The sequence below is a fragment of the Ruditapes philippinarum genome, unplaced genomic scaffold (genome assembly GCF_026571515.1).
Source record: "Ruditapes philippinarum isolate M1 unplaced genomic scaffold, ASM2657151v2 ctg3277_1_1_1_1, whole genome shotgun sequence".
Lineage (NCBI taxonomy): Eukaryota > Metazoa > Mollusca > Bivalvia > Venerida > Veneridae > Ruditapes > Ruditapes philippinarum.
The window spans coordinates 26,968-48,164 of NW_026851554.1; the positions used below are offsets into that span (position 1 = coordinate 26,968).

The 21,197-nt window shown below is 32.1% G+C and overlaps 2 protein-coding genes and 2 long non-coding RNA genes across 9 annotated transcripts in view; 3 read left to right on the forward strand and 1 right to left on the reverse strand.

The window, feature by feature from the left end:
• Positions 1 to 53: 53 nt before the first annotated feature.
• LOC132744114 (uncharacterized) lies at positions 54 to 3,787 on the forward strand. The gene is made up of 2 exons (XM_060732767.1): positions 54 to 206; positions 1,257 to 3,787. Exons 1-2 carry the CDS (start codon positions 186 to 188, stop codon positions 3,183 to 3,185), a joined length of 1,950 nt encoding a protein of 649 aa, XP_060588750.1. The 5' UTR covers positions 54 to 185; the 3' UTR covers positions 3,186 to 3,787.
• A 5,460-nt stretch (positions 3,788 to 9,247) lies between these two features.
• Positions 9,248 to 21,197, forward strand: part of LOC132743618 (DISP complex protein LRCH3-like) — a 75,958-nt gene continuing 64,008 nt past the window's right edge. For all 6 annotated transcript variants that reach the window (XM_060732335.1, XM_060732195.1, XM_060732404.1 and 3 more), the window contains exon 1: positions 9,248 to 9,459. In XM_060732335.1, the coding sequence (XP_060588318.1) occupies positions 9,285 to 9,459 (175 nt within the window). In that variant the 5' untranslated portion in view covers positions 9,248 to 9,284. The remainder of the gene's footprint in view (positions 9,460 to 21,197) is intronic.
• Positions 11,747 to 15,373, forward strand: LOC132743556 (uncharacterized). The gene is made up of 2 exons (XR_009627590.1): positions 11,747 to 12,109; positions 14,853 to 15,373. It is a non-coding gene; the product is annotated as an uncharacterized LOC132743556 (long non-coding RNA).
• On the reverse strand, positions 19,973 to 21,059 carry LOC132743392 (uncharacterized). Its single transcript, XR_009627570.1, has 2 exons — positions 20,690 to 21,059; positions 19,973 to 20,153 (listed from the first exon to the last, which is right to left on the reverse strand). It is a non-coding gene; the product is annotated as an uncharacterized LOC132743392 (long non-coding RNA).

The following is a 21,197-nucleotide window of genomic DNA, read 5'->3' on the forward strand; positions in this document are numbered from 1 at the left end:
TGAGCTCTTTGACATAGAAAAGTTGTTTCATTATCCATTATTTCCAAGATTTTGAAATGCTATAATAGTATTATTGTGTATCACATGTACTGATTTCATTCTATCATGATTATGGAGTCGAAAGTTTAATAACATTTCGTTTTTGTACTAAATGGAAATACGTATGATTCCCGAAAAAACTACGCATGGCGAATTGTGCATTGTCGGTAAGTAAACAGTATTCTTTTTTTACTGCTAAGATTCTGGTGTCATGAGCAAATCCTAGTAGCAGGGTTGAATAGTTAACAATCTATAGAACTGCAACAAAAAATCAGGTTTTTTTTAATTGTTATCCACACAGTGCAGTGGTAAACTTTAAGATTGAAATGGGTGTTGATTAAAAAATCATAGCGTATAGATTTACGATTTATTGCTCTTTCCCACTTGTTCGCCAATCTAATGTAAAGTTTAAAATTGCATTTTGTTCCAAATCAAAAAATAGAATCGAAGCCCTTGTGTGTGGTTTGAAGTTCTCATGCACCAGACATAATTTAAAAATGATCAGGGGAGATAATTAAAATGTCATACTGATTGCCTCCCTTGGCATAGTGTAATGATAAGGGTAGATCACTGCGTAGGAGATTGCTGTTTAAGCAGTTAGGGGCATGTAATTCAGACAAGTGTTAGCCACGAGTTATTCTCCGAATATGAAAACTGTAACAGACAATCCGTAAAAACACAACGTGACTCCCATGTATACTCTTCAAACTTTGTTTAAACGCACAATAAGTCTCAGACATGAAAACATCTTCTTTTTTTTCGTCCTTCGAAAAGGCATACAGGCGTTTTAAAATACTATTTATGAAGTTAAGAGCATGTTAGAATTGCGTATCACACGAAGAACGGGATGCCTAATGTGAAATAAGTTGTCATAAATTTAGCAAAACGTAAGAAAACTAGTATCTTGACTTCATACAAAATACTAAAACACTACTTTTATGTATAACTAAACCTTAATGTGAAAATACAAAAGAAGTAAGAGATTGTTTTGCTATATAGCTAGTGATAAACTGTCTAGACACTGCAACTGGACACCAAGAATTACAAGGTTTTGAAAAAAATATAAATAATATTTTGGGCTTAATGGGCCTTTAATGATGATAAAATTAGTTTTGCAAAACATGCAAAAATGCCCGACGTTGTATTAGAGCTACATGTTTTTGTTGTTGTTTTTGTTGTTTATTGTTTTTTCCCTAAATTGTCTTTCCTTATTTCAGGGAACGAAAAACATTGAAATTCCATTTCTGCGACTTTGCGCATTTCAGAAAAATATGAAGCGAAGATGTGCTATTTTTGTCGGTATGTGTCTATCGTCTATCTGTGTAATCGTATTCATCACCGGATTAAATAGAGATGACCAAATTTTGCAATATTTCGATAAATATAGTATCAATAAATTTAAAGAACTGAAGAAACAAGCGTGTGTTCACCCAGACTTGTCCATATGGAACGATTTTGACGTAAGGTCTGTCAGTAACAAAAGCATAACATGTGGAAACGCAGACGACGAATGGGTGTATACCGGAAATGGAAAGTTCTACATTTCTTCATCGGCAGTTAAACGATATGGAGAGATAAACTGTACATATATACCAATTAGTAATTTTAACGACAATTATAAACGGCTTAAACTTATATATCCAATGCTTAACAACAGTGATCTTCTAACAGACGCGTTCAAAGCTTTGTGCAAATCCGCCAACGGAAGTAAGTACGACAATTATCATGCATGTATTTCAATAAATAAACAACCCACTGCAAATCAGAGTAAAATATCAAATGAAAATAAATTCAACGTTATAATCCTCGGTCTAGACTCTTTCTCTCGACAAATGTTTCAACGACTTTTGCCGAAAACACACGAGTATTTTACAAAAACATTACATGGTTCCTTACTAGAGGGATACAATATTGTTGGAGATGGTACAACGCGAAATCTAATGCCAATGTTTACTGGAAAGCGCATGACTGAAATACCGGAAATTCGACGGGGGTTTCCAGGAGCAAGACACGTAGACGAGGTTCTAGATTTCGTGTGGAAAAAATATGAAAACAATTCATATGTTACACAATGGGCCGAAGATTATCCGATGGCTGGTGCTTTCTTCTACAGGGTACTAGGATTTTCTAAACAACCTGTAACTCACTATATGAGGCCATTCTTCCTGTCTGTTGGAAATACGATGAAACATGACTACTGCATAGGTGAAAGGCCAAGTTACAAAGTGTATTTAGATTGGATTAAAGAAGGATTAGAAACAAACAAAGGAAAACCATTTTTTACGTTGGGTTTCATGGCAAGATATAGCCACGATGGTTACTTGCAAATGCCAAAAATAGATAATTATAATGTTGAATTTTTAAAATATCTTTACCATAAAAACGTTCTGAAAAATACATTTCTTATATTAATGAGTGATCATGGTCGTCGTTTCGGGTATTTTCGAATGACAGAACAAGGAAAACTGGAAGAAAGACAACCCTACTTCGGTGTATTTATTCCTCCAAAATTCCGAAGCAAGTTCCCCAAAAGATATCGAACATTTCTGGAAAATACAAAGCGACTTACTGTTCCCTCAGATATTCATGAAACTCTTCTTGAGATCATAGGGGAAACAGGTAACCATACAAATATAAATAGAACAATTTACTCGCTGTTTTCTCCTGTTCCACGAGAGCGGACATGCGCAGACGCTGGTATTGAACCGCACTGGTGCGCATGTCTCAAGTCAGAGACTGTTTCCGTTTCCGACCCGAGAGCAATACGATGCGTTCAGCATGCGTTACATTATATAAATGGCCGGCTTAGAAAATTTTTCATTCTTTGTCACAAACTATCACTTAAAAACATTTTAAATGCAATTTCATTTAAAACAGACTCAAACGTTCTAAAGTTTAAGAATAGTTTTGATGGCAATGCTGATTTTAGTGACATGTTAAACGCTGAGTTAGTGCACTACCAGATTACATTCGAAACTGAGCCAAGTTCTGCGATATTTGAAGCCTCTTTTATTATGGACATGAAGACATGGGATGTTAAATTGCACGGAGAGTCGATTAGCAGAATAAATAAATACAATGATGCACCAAAATGTATCGAAAAGTTTAGGCCAGACCTGAGGCCATATTGTTATTGCCGAATTTGATACATGTATTAACGATATAGCCTAAGGGATGAAGTCTTTTCTCAAAACGAATGAAGAAGTCAATGTGGTCATATTTAGCATGGGTTGAAACAAATTCAAATTAATTAATTTTGGCACGGCACGGCATAACAAGGCACGGCAAGGCATTCTATGCATAGCATTGCATAAAATAGCATAACCCAGTTTAAATTTTATTCAGTATTTAAATTAAAGGTTAAAAACTATGATATTTACAGTCGTGTGTTTATTCAACCTTTAATAGTGAACATACCATTTGAACTCACAAAATTCCAATGGTAAGCTTGATATAAACATAAAGGCGTTTATGAAGATTTCGAAAATCTACCCTTAAAGGGACTCCACTGAGGTTTTTTGACATGACGGGACTGGAAATAATTTTTTTTGAGATTATTACTCAATTTGATGTAGATCTATAACAATAACTTATGTGCAAAATTTCAGATCATTAGCTCGCTCCGTTTTTCCAGAATAATTATTATAATAGTGAAAAATGACACAAAATTGAAAAGCATTTAAACGCTTTTCACTCAAATCGGACTGAAAATAGCACAAACATACGATTTTCAATATATTTCTTGTAGATTTCTTAATTATAACTTATTTATAGTTCTGTTTTAAGTGCATGTTTATCTATGTGAAAAATTAAAATTTTATATTTTTAGGCTTATAAACCTCAGTGGAGTTCCTTTAACATTATTTAAGATTATTCAGATTTTGTTTACATGTTTTAGAAAAATTTTAAACATTACCGACTTTAAAAAAACATGCATAAAATGTACTTACTTAAAATTTTATATTTGCAGTAATAAAAAAATTTGAAATTACATGTATTTTAAAAAATGATACAATTTAGCCCCCAGTACTCTCTTTTTGTCCCGTAAAATTGGGGGGTTGGCTTTCCCCATTTTTCCATATGGTGTGAGCCTTAACTTTTTTGGGTTTTTCCGGGTTTTCCTTTTAATAACAAGAATTTGACTTTGTGAAGTGGAGCAAAAAAAATATTTTTCGCATTGCAGGCAGCACTTTCAACCTATGCAAATTATCAAAAAAGACGGCAAAATATGCAAACGTAGCCCTTACTGCGTTAGTAACACAGTATAAATATAGTAAAATTACTGTAAATTTGGTCATAATCGCTCATAACATGGAACTTATTACCTATATCTTGAATATTTTTACTTTTCTTAAAATAGCAGTACTTTTGTCTTATCTGGAGGCATGCAGCTTTAATGCAGAAATGAAATACGTACAGAATCACGGAAAGTCTATGTTACAAAAACAAATGACTAGGATAACATAACCATTCCATGCACTATGTATCTTGCTGTAGGGTTATTATCTCCCTTGTGCTGATACAAACGAAAAATAAAATCATTCTGGAGAAAGGGGAAACATGCGCTTTGTACAGTTGTTGTTATTTGAGGTGCCTATCACCAGATGACAATCGCGCTGAATAAGATATAAATTATTATAAAGATAACAAAATGAAACCAAAGTTGTTGTTTTTTTAATGCATAATGTAAGTTATATTAATAATTAATACATGTACTTTAATCATTGGTCACGTATTTGAAATACATGTTTCAAACGTCTGCATTGTAAGCATTAGATACCAAAAATAAGGTTATGAAAAAATTCTCTTTGGTATTTCGAACATACAATGTGTATTTTAGTAAAAAGTGATATTCTGTTTCTATCAAGTTTAATGAACAGTTTCGACGAATCTTCTCTTGTAGTATAATTGTCTCTCTCCTTTTCTATTTTAACTGCGAGCTGAACTGCACAGACACTGAGATCCAAAAGAAAAAAAAACAAAAAACAAAAATAACTCAGAATTAAATTGAAAATCGACATCTGCTATTCTAAGCTGGATTTAAGTGAAAAGCGTTGCAACGCTTTTCTTGTTTTCTTCTTTTTTTTATTGGGGGGGGGGGGTCATTTTTTACCATTAGAAAAATTATTCCCCCCCCCCCCCCAACAAAAAAAGAAGAAGTGAGCGAATGATCTGAAGATTTCCAGCCCTACATCAAATGGAACACGAAATCTCAAAAAATTATTTCCAGTTCCATCGTGTCTTAAAACCTCAGTGGAGTTTTAAACTTCTTTCCCCAATCCTTATCCTGCTAAATTCGTATCACTGAATTGACATAATTATTTTAAGACTTAATTTAAATAATCCATTGTTAATGTAAGAGATTTACATATCAAATTACTACTAATAATACGAGGGTTGTTAAAAAAAATAATAGGACTGAAAGTCTTGCAATCATATTCATATTTCATTCAATTGAGAATATTTCCATATGTAAAGGAATCGTAAAATGTTTTCTACAATTTATGCATAAGTTTATCAATTTATTGTGATGAATGCCCGATTCCTGTGATATTGAATAACCATGGTAACACGCACCCGGCGCAGCACATAAAAATAGTTATTTGAGCTAAATTGTACTTCTAATTTATTAATAATTTATACTCTGTTTGTCCATATATTCCACCAACACATTTACTTATATTTAAGTGACATTATATATAAATTTGACGTCATTCGGGCATGAAATTGCATAATTATGTAGTTTTGAACAGCTGTGGTCATGACGTTAAATGTAGAAATACGGCACTCGGTAGCAAACACAAATTAGTTCCATCGTTAATTTGTGCCAACAAAGTGGCAATCATACTTTCAGATACATACACAATGATAAAATTAAGAAACAAAAAATATCCTGCCACCAGGATTCTCGTTTTCAGCTGGTACAATCAAGTTAAAAACGACGAATACAAAATCTCTAACAGGAAAGTGTAAGGATGAAAGCGGAAAATTGAGGGGACGTTAGTGACGTCGTTGTAAATGGATCGACGCGGGCTGTCCGGCACTTATAATGTCTGCTTCGGGTCTACTTATTTAGTTGTCACCAAAGGATTGTATATAAGACGTTTCTATTAAACACTATTTTATTGTATCGCATTAGATATACTTGGTTTTAACACGGATTTATATTACTCTATTGTAATATAAATCCGTGGTTTTAATAAATTAATATAATAATGATTAACGTTAATAATTTGTAGTATTTTTCCCCCAATTTTGTTTTAATAAATTATACTTTTAAATTGATAAATATTGTTATTTTAATGTATATAATCATATTGTTTTGAAAACGTACGATGGCATACATGTGAAATTTAATAATAAAAATCGCTTTTGCATTAGCATTATAAGTCCATGCTTGTTGAATTCACAGTTTACTCAAAAGTTTCGAAAAAAGTGGAGAATGGCCGGCTATCAGGCATTTTTCTTGGATAGTTAAACAAAATTGTGATCTCTTTCTTTCTCGCTTAATCTCCACATATGAGACCTGATCATGGTCACACGATTCAGACACTTAGAGCACTAGGGAGAATACTTTCAGGATGGATGACACTTGTTATATTTTGTGTTTAGTTAACGACGTCATTAAAGTCATTTATTGTATTGTCAGCATGCGCCGGGTTTCATACCCCTTGTCATTTGAAAATTTCACAGAATTGTTATTTGTAAACATTTTGTATCGATTTTTTCACTGTATATAGAGAACATGTTCCGATATTTGTTTCTTGTAAAGTTATGCACTTAAAATAAAAAATGTGAACAGTAGAGCTGCAGTCCTATTACTTTTTGAACAACCCTCGTATAAGGAAATTAAGGGTATAAACAATTTTCAAACGGTTTAGATGCTCAGGCAGACTCCGCTATAATATTCTGGTGACATAGGCAAGTCATACCGAATATATCAAAAGAGTAAAGAACAAATTAGTTATAATCATGGTGGTGGTAGTTGTGGTAGTGATGCACTGTTGTTGTTGTTGTTGTTGATGATGATGATGATGATGATGATGATGATGATGATGATGATGATGATGATGATGATGATGACAAGGACCATGTTGTTGTTGGTGGTGGTGGTGCTGCTGCTGCTGCTGCTGATGAAGGTGGTGGTGGTTGTGTTGGCGGTGATGATGATTATAATAATGGTGAGGCTAACAAATGTTAAATGACATGGAAAATCATAAAAAAAAAAAAAAAAAAAAAAAAAAAAAAAAAAAAAAAAAAAAAAAAAAAAAATTAAATAAATAAATAAAATTAAATAAATTTAAATAAATTTAAATTGATAAATATTGTTATTTTAATGTATATAATCATATTGTTTTGAAAACGTACGATGGCATACATGTGAAATTTAATAATAAAAATCGCTTTTGCATTAGCATTATAAGTCCATGCTTGTTGAATTCACAGTTTACTCAAAAGTTTCGAAAAAAGTGGAGAATGGCCGGCTATCAGGCATTTTTCTTGGATAGTTTTTTTAGGCATTTTTCTTGCAATTAAATTAAATTACTAAATGTTCGTGTTTGTGTGGCTTGTCTGATTATGGAAAATCATAATGATTCTCATTTCCCGCCCAGTCACTCAGACGTAAATAGTTCACGTGGATCTTGAGTATGTAGTCATATTATATTTATATCAAGTATTAACAGTAATATAAAATCTAAAACAGGATATGTTGTTGTGATCTTGTTCTGATTTAAGATTACTAATAACGATGCTTACATACCCATGATGGATAAATTACATGACAAATAAACTTTTTCTAGTAATGCTGGAGAATCATGTAAACATTTGATCTTTCGATGTATTTTAAAAAAAAGGTTACCAGTATCAATGTTTAGTAATATCTCTTGAACTAAAATACACTCAAAACCAACATTATATACTGAACCAAAAAAGAAACTTTCGCAAAGTATGTGCCAGTTGTTCAAGGCACACTTATATACATGTAGTAGCTTTGTTTGCAAAATCGGTCAGCGAATCCCCGTATAAAAGCCTGATATGTTTATTCAACGTAAAAATCGAGTTATAAAAGGATTGAAAAACTGTACTAACATATCTACATTCAAACTTGGAGAAAGTTTCTTTTTTGTTTCAGTACACAACCAAATGTGTGTGTAAAGATAAGCGTACTATGTTTCAAAATGATTTACACCCTTATTCAATAATAATAATAATAATAATAATAATAATAATAATAATAATAATAATGATGATGATGATGATGATATGATGATGATGATGATGATGATAATTATAATAAAACAACAAACACTAAATCGTGCCGTAACTAAGCGTAAGAAACACACTGGCTGTAACAAAAGTTATCAGAAGAACTCGATCCAAGACATTAATTTTGAAAAATAGGGCATAAAGTTGTTGGGCTTTATGCTACAGATATTGCATTTTGAATAGCAGGTAAAACGTATATAAAGGTGTTAATTGAAATATAGTTCTTAAGCAAACAGCTGGTCTAAAATTTTTGAAAAAGAGGCTTTATGAACAGACTCAATGAAACCGAGCCTGCAACATTTTTAATTTTGTCGTTCTGGGCTTTCTTTAGGGATTCTGTTTTTCTCTATTTTATATTTGCAACTTTTCACATTAGGTAATTGAGTATGGCAATGAAGAAAATCACAAATGAACGCGTCAATATATGTAAGAATGAGCAAATTATTTTGAAAATTTACTCAAAACTACCAGATTTTAAACAAATGGCGGTTAAAAATGGGCTGTAAAGTTATGTGTCTTTTTACACATAATACAATATGTAAGGCAAACTTAATAATCAAAGTTACATTTAACACCTAAAACATCTATCTTCTTAAAGACGAAAATTTCTATTTTTGACGAGTGTTTCTTCGGAATATACAAAAGTTTTCCGACAAAATCCTTAAGATTTTCCAGGAAATCTGTGACAGTTATCACAAGGACTCCTGGCAAGTTATCTTAAGAATTCCATCCTCCATTTAACAGTTCATCCCCCCGTGTACCAGTTACATTCGAGAGTAACCTGATGAAGTAGATGTATATAAGTTGAAAACTGTTCGGTAATCGGCCTAACTATTCAAAGTACTTTGATATGCTTTAACAGACTATAACTGTATAGCGGTCTTCAGCCACAAAACAAATATGAAAAATACGTGTTACTAAAAGTACGAGCCGATAAAACTGCGCATGCGTAGTCAATGTAAAATATTCGCCAGAAAATGGCGTCAAACTTTCATGGAGGCGGCTCACAAAGCCCAACGTCGCTTTCCAAACCGATAGAACGTGTTTTTGAGGATGCACAGCATACAGGGGAAATAAGTTTAAGTTGCAGAAAACTCCGAGAATACCCAAACCTAGCTGCGAAATATGATTTGATTGACACAATTTCGGCAGGTCAGGCATCTGTTGTTATTTTTTTCAGCATCCTCTACGATGAATCATCACCTCTTCTCTTACAAATTTTACTTTTTTTAACTTTACGTTTAATAACGCTTCTTTATTCTTTCTATTCAACAATTTCGTTATTTTCCTTTGTAAATTTAAAAGCGTGAAAGTTGTAGTTTGTAGCGTATTTTTGATTTCTAATTCATAAATTTATTTATTAAAAAATAAAATTTTTCTCACAATTGTTTTCAAATTAACTTAGCGAGTAGAACTGACGGGCCTCAGTCACCGTATATTACATGCACGCTTTATTATTTAATTCATAGGGAATAGTGACAAATAATGACAGCAATCATCAATATATCCCGAAACAACCAATTTTCAATCACAACCTAAATTCAAACACATTCTTAATTCTGTTGCACTGATTTTACGGTACCACTAAAATACGCAACGGAGATTTTTTGGCGCAACGGACGCAACGGGCGCAACGGAGATATTTTTTTAAAAAAACCGGCACAACGCCTTTTTTTAAAGCCAATTTGCTATATTTAAGCATCTAAAACGATTGTTTAGCACTATTAAATAAGTATGTTTTAAAATGTTTCATAAATTGTATATGTTTAATTGCACTGAAGGGTTATATGCCTGGCGAAATGGAAATTTCATGGCGCAACGGAGATATTTTTTTAGAAAAAAAACCGACATAGCACCTTTTTTAAGTCAATATGCTGTATTTGAGCATCTAAAATGATTGTTTAGCACTTTTAAGTAAGTATGTTTTAAAATGTTTCATAAATTGTATATGTTTACACTGAAGGATTATATATGCCTGGCGAAATGGAAATTTCATGGCGCAACGGAGATAATTTTGGAAAATTGGCACAACGTATGTACTAATATATGAAATTAATTAACACCAATGTTATTTGAATAAATAAATTAAAAAAAAAATATTTAAAAACCTTAATCATATATCAAATAATCAAATAGCTGCAATGTTGATGTTGTAAAGGATAGTGTGCCGGCGAAATGGACATTTTGTCGGCGCAACAGAGATTTTTTTTGGCTCAACGGAATTTCAAAGAAAACAATGTTTGTCCTAATTAAGTTGTAGTATGAAGAAGTAAATCATTAAAGATATGAACTGAATTACTGAAGTGGTGTAATAAAAGTCTGTTTTATTAATTCAAAAATGGAATTAAATACGTTTTTATCGTTATGGCTGACACTGAAAAGGCAAGTATGGATTTTACAATCTGTTTCATTTTTTCCCGTTCAATCTGTTAGTACTCGTTTAAATTTGATCCTATAATTTTGTAACTGTAAAAACTATTTTCTTATTTCTGCTGCCGGGAATATATAAGCAAATTACTTTATTTGTTAAAAGCATGACCAGTAGCAAGCAAATTGCTAACCATATTACATTATATTTTTTATAATGATTAAAATATTTTTAAAATTAAAAATAGTAAAATATTAATTGTTTGATGAAGTTATTAAAATAGTAAAACGACTTTGCTGTTCTTTCTATTGCCATTTTAAAACAGTAAAAAACATAAAATAATTAAATTGAACGTTACTTATAAGAATTCCTTCCCCAATCAGAAAACCCCGTTAAAATCAAATGCAGCTACTGTTTATTTAGCGAAACAACAGCAATTTGGTGATTTGAAGAATGTTTATCACGGGTGTTAAGTACCGATAATTAAATTACCAATGACACGTGGTTGATGTTTATTGGACACGCGTTTTCACACCATTTAGATAATGTGATTAAGAGGAACATGTATTGACTTTAAGGTATTAAATATTTTTCTATAACTTGTTATTGTCGAAAATATTGCTTTTGAAGCTTATTACGCCAATATTTCACTCAAACTATGAGAAAAAATGTGTATATGAAATGTGAGACGTAATAAAACTTTTTGGAGTCTGAATCCACCACTGATGACGGTCAAGTTTTCTATTACAAGTGTTAAAAACATTATTAAACACCCGTACCATTCACGTGCACAATACGTTGCTAATTGCTAACAATTCTCGTGTAATTGATTACCTTTTGTCAATATCATAATTATGAAATATTTGGATTGCTTTTGATGAAATATACAATGTATACGTAACAAACAATTATTGAAAAAGTACACAATGATTAATGAAAGATAATAAATTAATAAAATAATATAATATGATAAAACTGTTATGATAATCCCCGTTGCGCCGAAATAGTCCATTTTGCTGTAATTTAAATATCTTTTACAATATCCTATTTTCAACATTTTCTAAAATAAAGGAAATAGTCCAGTCAGTCTGTAAATCGACCTCAAACAAATTGCAACAGAAAATATTTTACCTGGTATAGAAAGTATATGGAATAACATGAATCATATCAAAAGTCTAGCAAAATCTAAGTTGCGCAACATAGAAAAAAAACGGGTTTTTATAGCGTTATTTTTTGTGATTTTTTTCTGACGACAACGGTCTTCCATAGGCGAACAAAGCGTCTCCGATACTCAGAATAGCGACTGCATAATGGCGACAACAACAACAAAATTAGTGTAAACAAAATAAATGTCAGTAAAGTACACTGTAAAGTGGGTTGGTATATTTTCCTTAAAATATTACAGATCATAATAGGAATTATTAATGTGGGGTCGTAAGTTTATTATGAGTATTTGTTGAAAATTATTACTTGTTTTACCAGTTCTTTATCCGTTGAAGGTCAACAGGTGTTTCAAGCGATCTGTATTATACTTTTCATGTAAAACAGTTTAATTTATATAAATTACAACTCTGATTAACTCCTGTCGTAGTAAACATTCAAAAACGGCCAAAAAATGTGTATTTAAAACAAGTTAATTTCGACAGTATTTTTAAACTATGGAGCGCCATTATCACTTTAATTATGACGAATTACGTTGAATAAATTCTGAATACTTTAATCATGTTTTATTGTTAAATGTGTATTCAAGGTTGTTTTTTTTTTGTATTTTTTAATAGTTTTTTAAAATTGCTTTACATATATAATGTATGTAATATTTTTACATATGTAACACAAATATCAAACATTATCTCTTACTAGTTTAAGTGAATATTAAACATGGAGGAAATAGAGCGTCGTATGCATAATTCAATATAATATCTGAAATTATTTTCAGTTTTTAATAGACATAGAAGAAATTTATACATGAAAAGGTGACATGAAAAATATACTTCTGTCAGATATTTTTTCTTGCATATTTTACGATATAACATTATATTTTGAATTCTTTTTCTTAATTTTCAATGGGAATTTATGCCATTACAACCGAAACTATTTTCGTACAACAGCGTATGAAATTACAACTTCATTCATAACGGTAAAATTACGTCATCCTAAAACCCCAGTCACACTAGAGCTTAAGATCCCCGGCGACTTGTAAAACTGACGATCATCAGCGATTGTCTGCGACCAAAACCATTTTTGCACGTATAAATTTACTTCTGCGACTATCGTAAGACCAGTCATCATTGACAATCGCACGACAGGTCATAAGCAAACGTACGATGGTCTCAACATTGTGTGGGATTACTTACGACTACCCGTGACCTGTCATGCGATCACCTACAACTAGTCGTACGACCATCACACGATTACTAAAGACTACTCAAGATTATCAGTGGCTAGTGGCAATTTGTAAAGACTGTCGTAAGATTGTCGCACTTCTGAACGACCATCGTGCGACAGCCTAAGACCTTATAAGATCATAAGCGACCTGTTTGATCGCAAGGAGGTATTTGTGCAAGCTCAAAAACCTCTCTACGACTGAAATTGGTCGTGGGACCTAAAAAAGATAGCCTGCGACTGTCAAAGATCACCGATGACCGTCGTAAGAGGTTTTAAAGATTGTCCGCGACCAGAGGTCATGGATGATCGTGAACTGGTCTTCACTGGTCGTAAGCTCTAATGTGACTGGGGCTTAAGCGTGACATTGTAGAGCACGCGACTCATCTGGCACCCCCTATGCCAGATGAAATTTCCGGCATGGGTAATACTAACGGAAACGCCAGTCTGATATGCAAGAAAAGTGTGTCATATCAGCAACTTTGATCAAATAAATACACCTAAAACATTTTAAGGAAAGCCTTTTAGGAAAAACACATCTTATAATAACACGTACTGTTCTGGGATAACTGAAACAATACGTAATCAGCTACCAATAACAAGAATACAAGAATGCAAGGGATGATCCAGAAATACCCGTAATTTAAACAATAAATTCAATAATATTTATTCAAAGTTCATATAACAAACACTTTATTTCTGCGTAATATATCCTCTTTACAAGGAAACAAGAATATGATAATTAAACACAGTATGCCTACCATATAAGCAAACATAGGATTTGTCACATTATGCAAAAAGGTTGATGTTCTATTGTTCTTATACATAGGGAATCCTCCCGATGCCATTCGCTGTAAGTGTACTAACAACCTAAACCCATGACTATTGAACTGCTAATTGCTTTGATTGCTGTGATTCATACTCCTGATCATCTTAAAGTTGAAGGCATAAAATATATGATTAATTTTATTTAATTAGATAAAAAGTGCATGTAAAAGAAAACAAATAAAGTATGAAAAACAGCACATAATCGTCAATTAGAATTCATTTTTTTTTAAATCGCATTGAAATTGTGCGCAAGGCCGCATATGACAGCATATTTGTATTTTTCAATCGCCACAGCGACGGAGAACGTTAACTTCACGCGTATTCTTCTATGCCGCAAACGATATGTATTTCTCTTTAAAATTACTCCAACAGTCTAGTAAATAAACTTCTTTTCCCCTCAAAAAGTTTTGTATGCATGACTAACAAAATACTTGTGTCGAATTTCTTATATCATATTAGATGTTTCTATGGTAGGCTGTCTAAACAGTTGACAAATGTTTATGAAAGTGCCGTTTTCCGACGCCTTAATGAAGACGTTTTTGCATAAATAAACGTTGCAATTACAAATGATTACACAATTATTATAATACAATGTTCAAACGACGTGAAATTTTAGCAGGCTTTACATTAACCTTCGGCAAATATTGGACATGATCCCTTTTTGTGTCGGGCACTTTGGTGTATTATAAATTTCAACGAACGTCGTGTTCTTTGAGTTGCGCTGCTGTGGCGTATCCAGGTTTTTTTTAAGGCGGCCTGAGACGGTACTGGATGTTTATAATCAATTATATTTGGCAATTAAATAAAAGAAACATCGATCTTTGCGCATTTATAAATTTAATGAAGAAAACATAAAAAGTTATCAGAATTATAAACAAATTTTGGGTAATTCTGGATCAACCTCCATATAATGTAAAAAACAGATTTTATAAATCTTACAATATCAGTTATTGTTGTTTTTTTCAAGATGAACTCCTGTCGGATTTGTTAACGGCTGTTTGATGATCATACAAAGACAGTTAAAGGCAACGAAAAGGAATGCAAGGGAATAAATGCTGCCAGTGAGAAATAAAAGTTGAATCGGAATAATATATTCACATTGAGTGTAGAAAGATGTACTGTAACCAACATTACACTAAAAGAGACACTGAGACAGAAAAAGAAAACACTGATGCCACCATTGAGATCAATGACTGATAAGTTTTCATACAAAAAAGATTGTTTATATTGTGGTCAATCTTTAATAAGTAAGGGTAAAACAAGGAAGTGTGATGTTTCGCCAGTAAGGACACTAGAACCTACTGTTTTGAATATATGTATACAGAGGAATGACTGTTTGTCTGATACAGTGAGAGCAAGGATAGAACAGGTTCACAACTTGCTTGTAGCCGATGCTCTTTACCATCAAACATGTTTATGCTCCTCTAATTTCAGAACTGGAAAAGATATACCAGAAGAATTTCAGGTGCTACCATCTAGTGATAAAAAGTGAAAGATTGGTCGACCAGAAATTACAGAGGCGAGTGACGCTTTGTAAAAGTCATGACATTCTTGTGCTTATGCTTAGCGAAGCTTTTTTACAAATTAAAATTTGCAAATTTTTTTTTTCACATTTTATGCTCAAATGTATCAAATATTTGAAATTGACCTTCCAAAAGGTCAATGTCACCTCTTTTGACTCAATGTCATGATGTTATGTAATGACTCAGAAAAAATACAAAGATGTGCTTGAAAGTATTCAAGTTAATATAAAACTCAATATTATTATCATAGATAATATAGATTTCCTTAATGTTTCTCTATTTTGTAAACAGATTGTAAAGTCCATTCTTGTCTTCCAGTGTCAGCCATAACGATAAAAACGTATTTAATTCCATTTTTAATTTTTAAAAAAAAGTCTTTTATTACACCACTTCAGTTATTCAGTTAATATCTTTAATGATTTACTTCCAGTGTCAGCCATAACGATAAAAACGTATTTAATTCCATTTTTAAATTAATAAAACAGTCTTTTATTACACCACTTCAGTTATTCAGTTAATATCTTTAATGATTTACTTCTTCATATTACTACTTAATTAGGCCATTTTAAATTCCGTTGCGCCAAAAAAATCTCCGTTGCGCAGACAAAATGTCCATTTTGCCGGCACACAATCCTTTACAACATCAACATTGCAGCTATTTGATTATTTGATATACGATTATAGTTTTTAGATCTTAATCGTAAAATAAATTTATTTATTCAAATAACATTGGTGTTAATTAATTACATATATTAGTACAAACGTTGTGCCGATTTTCCAAAATTATCTCCGTTGTGCCATGAAATTTCCATTTCGCCAGGCATATATAATCCTTCAGTGTAAACATATACAATTTATGAAACATTTTAAAACATACTTACTTAAAAGTGCTAAACAATCATTTTAGATGCTCAAATTTAGCATATTGACTTTAAAAAAGGCGTTGTGTCGGTTTTTTCTAAAAAAATATCTCCGTTGCGCCATGAAATTTCCATTTCGCCAGGCATATAATCCTTCAGTGCAATTAAACATATACAATTTATGAAACATTTTAAAACATACTTACTTAATAGTGCTAAACAATCATTTAAGAATATTAAAGATGCTTAAATATAGCACATTGACTTTAAAAAAAGGCGTTGTGTCGGTTTTTCTAAAAAAATATCTCCGTTGCGCCCGTTGCGTCCGTTGCGCCAAAATATCTCCGTTGCGTATTTTAGTGGTACCCCTGATTTTATGTCCGACTAAATTGCATAAAGTCACATGTTGTATTAACTTCAAAACTTCCAGAAATGCCACACTTGATTAATTGTCAAATGTTATCAGAAAAACAATAAGAAACTGTTTGTTTTAATTGACACAATATAAATTGACCAATTTTAACTATATCAAAATAGTCACTCGTTTAAAATAGTGGTAATATTTTTCCAAACAAATAAGTTTTTTTATAAAGTATTGGCTAAAGAGTTTTACCATTTACCTCAGTCCTAGGTGTATTTAAAACATTTATTTATATGATGTACCACTAAATATTCATCAGACTTTACATGGGGGTCCTTATTAATAAAATCTTATATTGTTATCAATTTTTTTCATGTGATGATTGTAGAATAATTGTTTTGTAAGCGATACCAGCAGGCAGATCTAGACAAATTCCCATATTTGATAATATTATACAGTGGGGAAGGTAAAATGGCTGTAAAGATTGGATGTATTTATCATTTTGCACCCTAAATATCGTACTAAGACATGACACCTTCAACTGGCTTTTTATACACATTAACTTTAGTCATACCAATGCATTGTACTGTACATATGGTATTACATTTAGTGTGAGTTTTTAAAATCTTGAAAAAAAACTGTTGAAAATCGTTGAATATAGACTGTTGTGAAATTTTCTACAATTTTAAGAGGCCCTGATTTATCTTGAACAAATTTTCCATGGTGATTACCCTGCTGTTTGAATTTAGGTTAAAATATTCCTGGGAGTGGCCCAAGTGGGTCATATCATTTTTATTGAATTTCTAAGAAAGATCAAGACTTGTTGAAAATGTACCAACCTTAAAATGAATAAGAGTTGATAGATGCATTAATAGCTAAAATAAATTTAAAGTATTATTTCCTGTTCCATTTAATATTGGCTAAAAACAGCTTAACTGATTGAATATTGGTTGTCCCGGGATATATTCTAAATAATTTTGACAGTGATTTTGATGATTTCGAGACATTTCGGCCCCAAGACGTATCGGCCCCAAACTACCCAAGACGTTTCGGCCCCGGACGTTTCGGCCCTTTACCAAATCGGCCCCAGAATAAATACTGTATTTTAAACCGATATATTAATAGCATTTCAATAAATAAATGAATCAATTAATATATATATTTAATCATTTTGTATAAAAACTAGATTATAATAGTAGTAGGGGAAAAGGAATTACAGTCAACCCGGCCCCAAGTTAACCCGGCCCCAAGTCAACCCGGCCCCAAAATTGGTCAATGCGGCCCCACAGTATTTTTATTTGGTCAATGCGGCCCCAAAATTGGTCAGTGCGGCCCCAAAATCGGTCAATCCGGCCCCAAAATATGTATTTTTCAAAGAAAACTATTCAGGTGATTTTGTTGTATGATGGAATAAAATTATTAATTGATTATTATTAACTATAAAACAATAGTAAAAAAACGCAAATTTGCATAAAAGTGTAGGTAAATTTAATTGCGCCGATTAAGACTTTAATACGCAATAGTGATAATGAAAAATTATATAACATCAACAATTATATGTAACTCAACATTATTATAGATGTGATAATGAAACAGTTTAAAGCAATCAATTAACAAAAAAGGTATAGCTGTGAAAACAAATCCTTTAAATTCGATGTAAATTAAAGATGATTTCATAAGTGTTAAAATAAATGCGATAATTAGGAAGAAATGCTTAGAATTTCGAGTTAAAAGGTTTGTATAAATTAAGTTTACAACAATCTTTTTTTCAGTTCATTTGAATGTTTTTATTGAATACGTTCATCAGTATACTTAATATTTGTTTCGCATTTTATTAACTTATTTTCAAAGAATATTTACTGTGTAAAAAAATATTGGAATATTACTAAGTGTTTGCAAAATTGATAGTGTTTTGTGTTTAATCATTTTATGTCATTATGACTGACCACTGTATTGATTGTGGATATATTGTGCGTGACAGACAGGAGGCAGTGACCTGTGGTAGATGGCAGCATCTCTATAATTAATCTTACTTAAAAACTGTTAATGGAAACACTTTAGTGTGCTTTTGGTCATTTCTTTTTTTAACATACAATAACATAGTAATGTCAGATTTGAACACATTAAGGTTTCTTTTCCATGATTTTTCAATAAAAAAGTTTAGTTTTTTCTTAATACTTCTATCGTAGAAGGGTTACGGTTGAATGAGGACAGACGTCACCTTATTTTCGCGACGGTAAAAACAGTAAACTAAGCATGTGTTGCTTGTTTGTTAATATTGATAGTTTTTATATAAAATAAATAATAAAAGATATCCAGTGTTCCCATTTACGCACAAATGTGCGTATTTTACGCATAACAGGGCTTGACACTAACTTTTTTTAGGGGTAGTCAGAAGGACTACCTACTTTGAGGATCAGGTAGTCCTTGGCAAATCTAGGTAGTCCTCATTGTAAGACATAAAAAAAAATGTTTCTTATTCTATTTAAATGCATTTTGAGTGTATGTATCTGAAGATAAGAAAACAATAGCATGAGATCTCTCCAAATTTATTGGAAAAAAATCACCAATAGATAAATAATATAAGATCTAGTAAAAGTTTGTAAGCTTTATTCTGCATGAGATGTAGGTTCCGACTAGCCTCTGAGCTCTTCAAAGTCATCATCAACAATTTTTTTACATATTTTGTTATAAAATATGGCAGTGTGACACACATAAGTCATTAGGTTTTGAAAGGCCAGACATTACCTACAGGTACAGGGTTTTAGCCAGGAATTACTAAGGTGTGTTGCAAATAAAATTGCTAGGCAATCAGCTCAGCTTATATTATTGACAGCTTATAGGGAAGGGGAAAATATATTGGCAATATGAGCTAAATAAGTATCTGTCAGTTTTAAATTTATGTAATACCTGGCTTTTGTATTAAAAAAATATTTCAATAGAGCTTACAAATCTACTTTCAGGTATAGATCAGGGCTTCCACTAGGATTTTTTTTTAGGAAGTCAGGACTTCCTTTCAAGGAATTTTGGAAGTCATGAGGTAAATTTCTGGAAGTCAGTTGTTCTTACGCGTATAATATTCATGTTTCAATGTTTGATTTATAGTATGGGATGATACAAGTAAAAGCAATTATTTTAATCACAAGATTCTGAAAATGTCATTCCTTTTAATGTTTTAAGTTCAAAGTATCTTTACATGATTGTTGGGTAAATAGAAGAACATTACCCTGAAAAGGACTGTATTGTTGTTATTTAAGGACAGTGGTAACCGTGTAGAACCCTTCAGTGATAACATTCAAATAATTGCTCATTGGTATAACAAAAAAAAAATAATATTTCCAGAAAACTTTTAATTCTTTAATCAATCATGGTACAAGTAGATTCTGAAATGTGTATGATGGGTTCTTCTTTTTCTACCTCTGGATCAGTACCATACAGCTGTTGTCTCATGTGATCAGCCTGCACAGCATTTTTGTGGTCCTTGGATTCATTGTGTTTTAAAAGGGTGGATCTCTGTAGATTTCCTGAAATAAAAAACATAGACATCCTTTAGCATTGTTATATTTCTTATTTGTAAAATAAAAATTGTTGTTTAAATATCTCTCGTGCTTAAAATTATTTACTACAGTACTGAACACAATTTCAGTGTATCTAATGAATCATAACACATTAACAACCCAAACTGGTTAAATGTAATCAGGCTTGTAAATTGAAAGTTTTATGAAAATAATTTCGAACACCGTTCTTGACCAAATTAATTTTTTTTAATTACGTTTTTGAGATACGCCAAATTGCAGAAGTGAGCGTCGAGACATTTTAAGAGTGGGTAGGGAAAAAGATTTTTAAATGTTACTTTGCTTCTCATAATCAGCGAGTGAAAAAAAAAATCAACATCTATAGAATGTGTGAAAATAAAACGTCTATTTCTTCAAAAAGGAAAAAAAATATCAAAAGACTAAAACACGCTTCGCCGACTCGGCAAACTTTCAGATACATTCAAAACTTACCGATGCACACAATAATGAAACAATATCTAATTAAAGTAAAAACAGATACCTACCACAGTTTATGTCAATTAACTATCCGTTATCCGTACAAAACAAACAATTAATCCAATCACATTGTTTTCACGCTTATCAAGGTCATAAATCAACACTCGCTAATTCGTCACGCGCCAGGTGCATTCGCATAATTTCACCCATCGCTGTCATGTCAACCATGCAATTCAGGGGGCGGAGTTAAATAAATAATCCAATCGTACGCCAGGAAAGTGAGAAAAGGTCGGAAAATGGTCGTGGCGTACGTCGCGGCTTACGATTTTCGCCGTATTCCTAAATTTTTGGAAGTCATCGGTACGTCATTGATCTTAATTTTCGGCGTACAGATACGATTTTCGGGCGTAATTTACGTCCGTACGCCTGTTAACGGAAGCCCTGTATAGATAATGTATGACCTTTTAGATGTGTTTTTTTATAGGGGCCTCCGTGGCCGAGTGGTTAAAGTCGCTGACTTGAGATCACAGGTCCCTCACCACTGTGGGTTCGATCCTCACTCGGGTCGAAATCTTT

What these genes read in the sequence shown, in the direction of transcription:
- LOC132744114 (XM_060732767.1), top strand. Translation starts at nt 186, where the DNA reads ATGGCGAATTGTGCATTGTCG. An exon ending in TGGCGAATTGTGCATTGTCG is followed by an intron (nt 207 to 1,256) that starts GTAAGTAAACAG and finishes TCCTTATTTCAG; the next exon opens with GGAACGAAAAACATTGAAAT.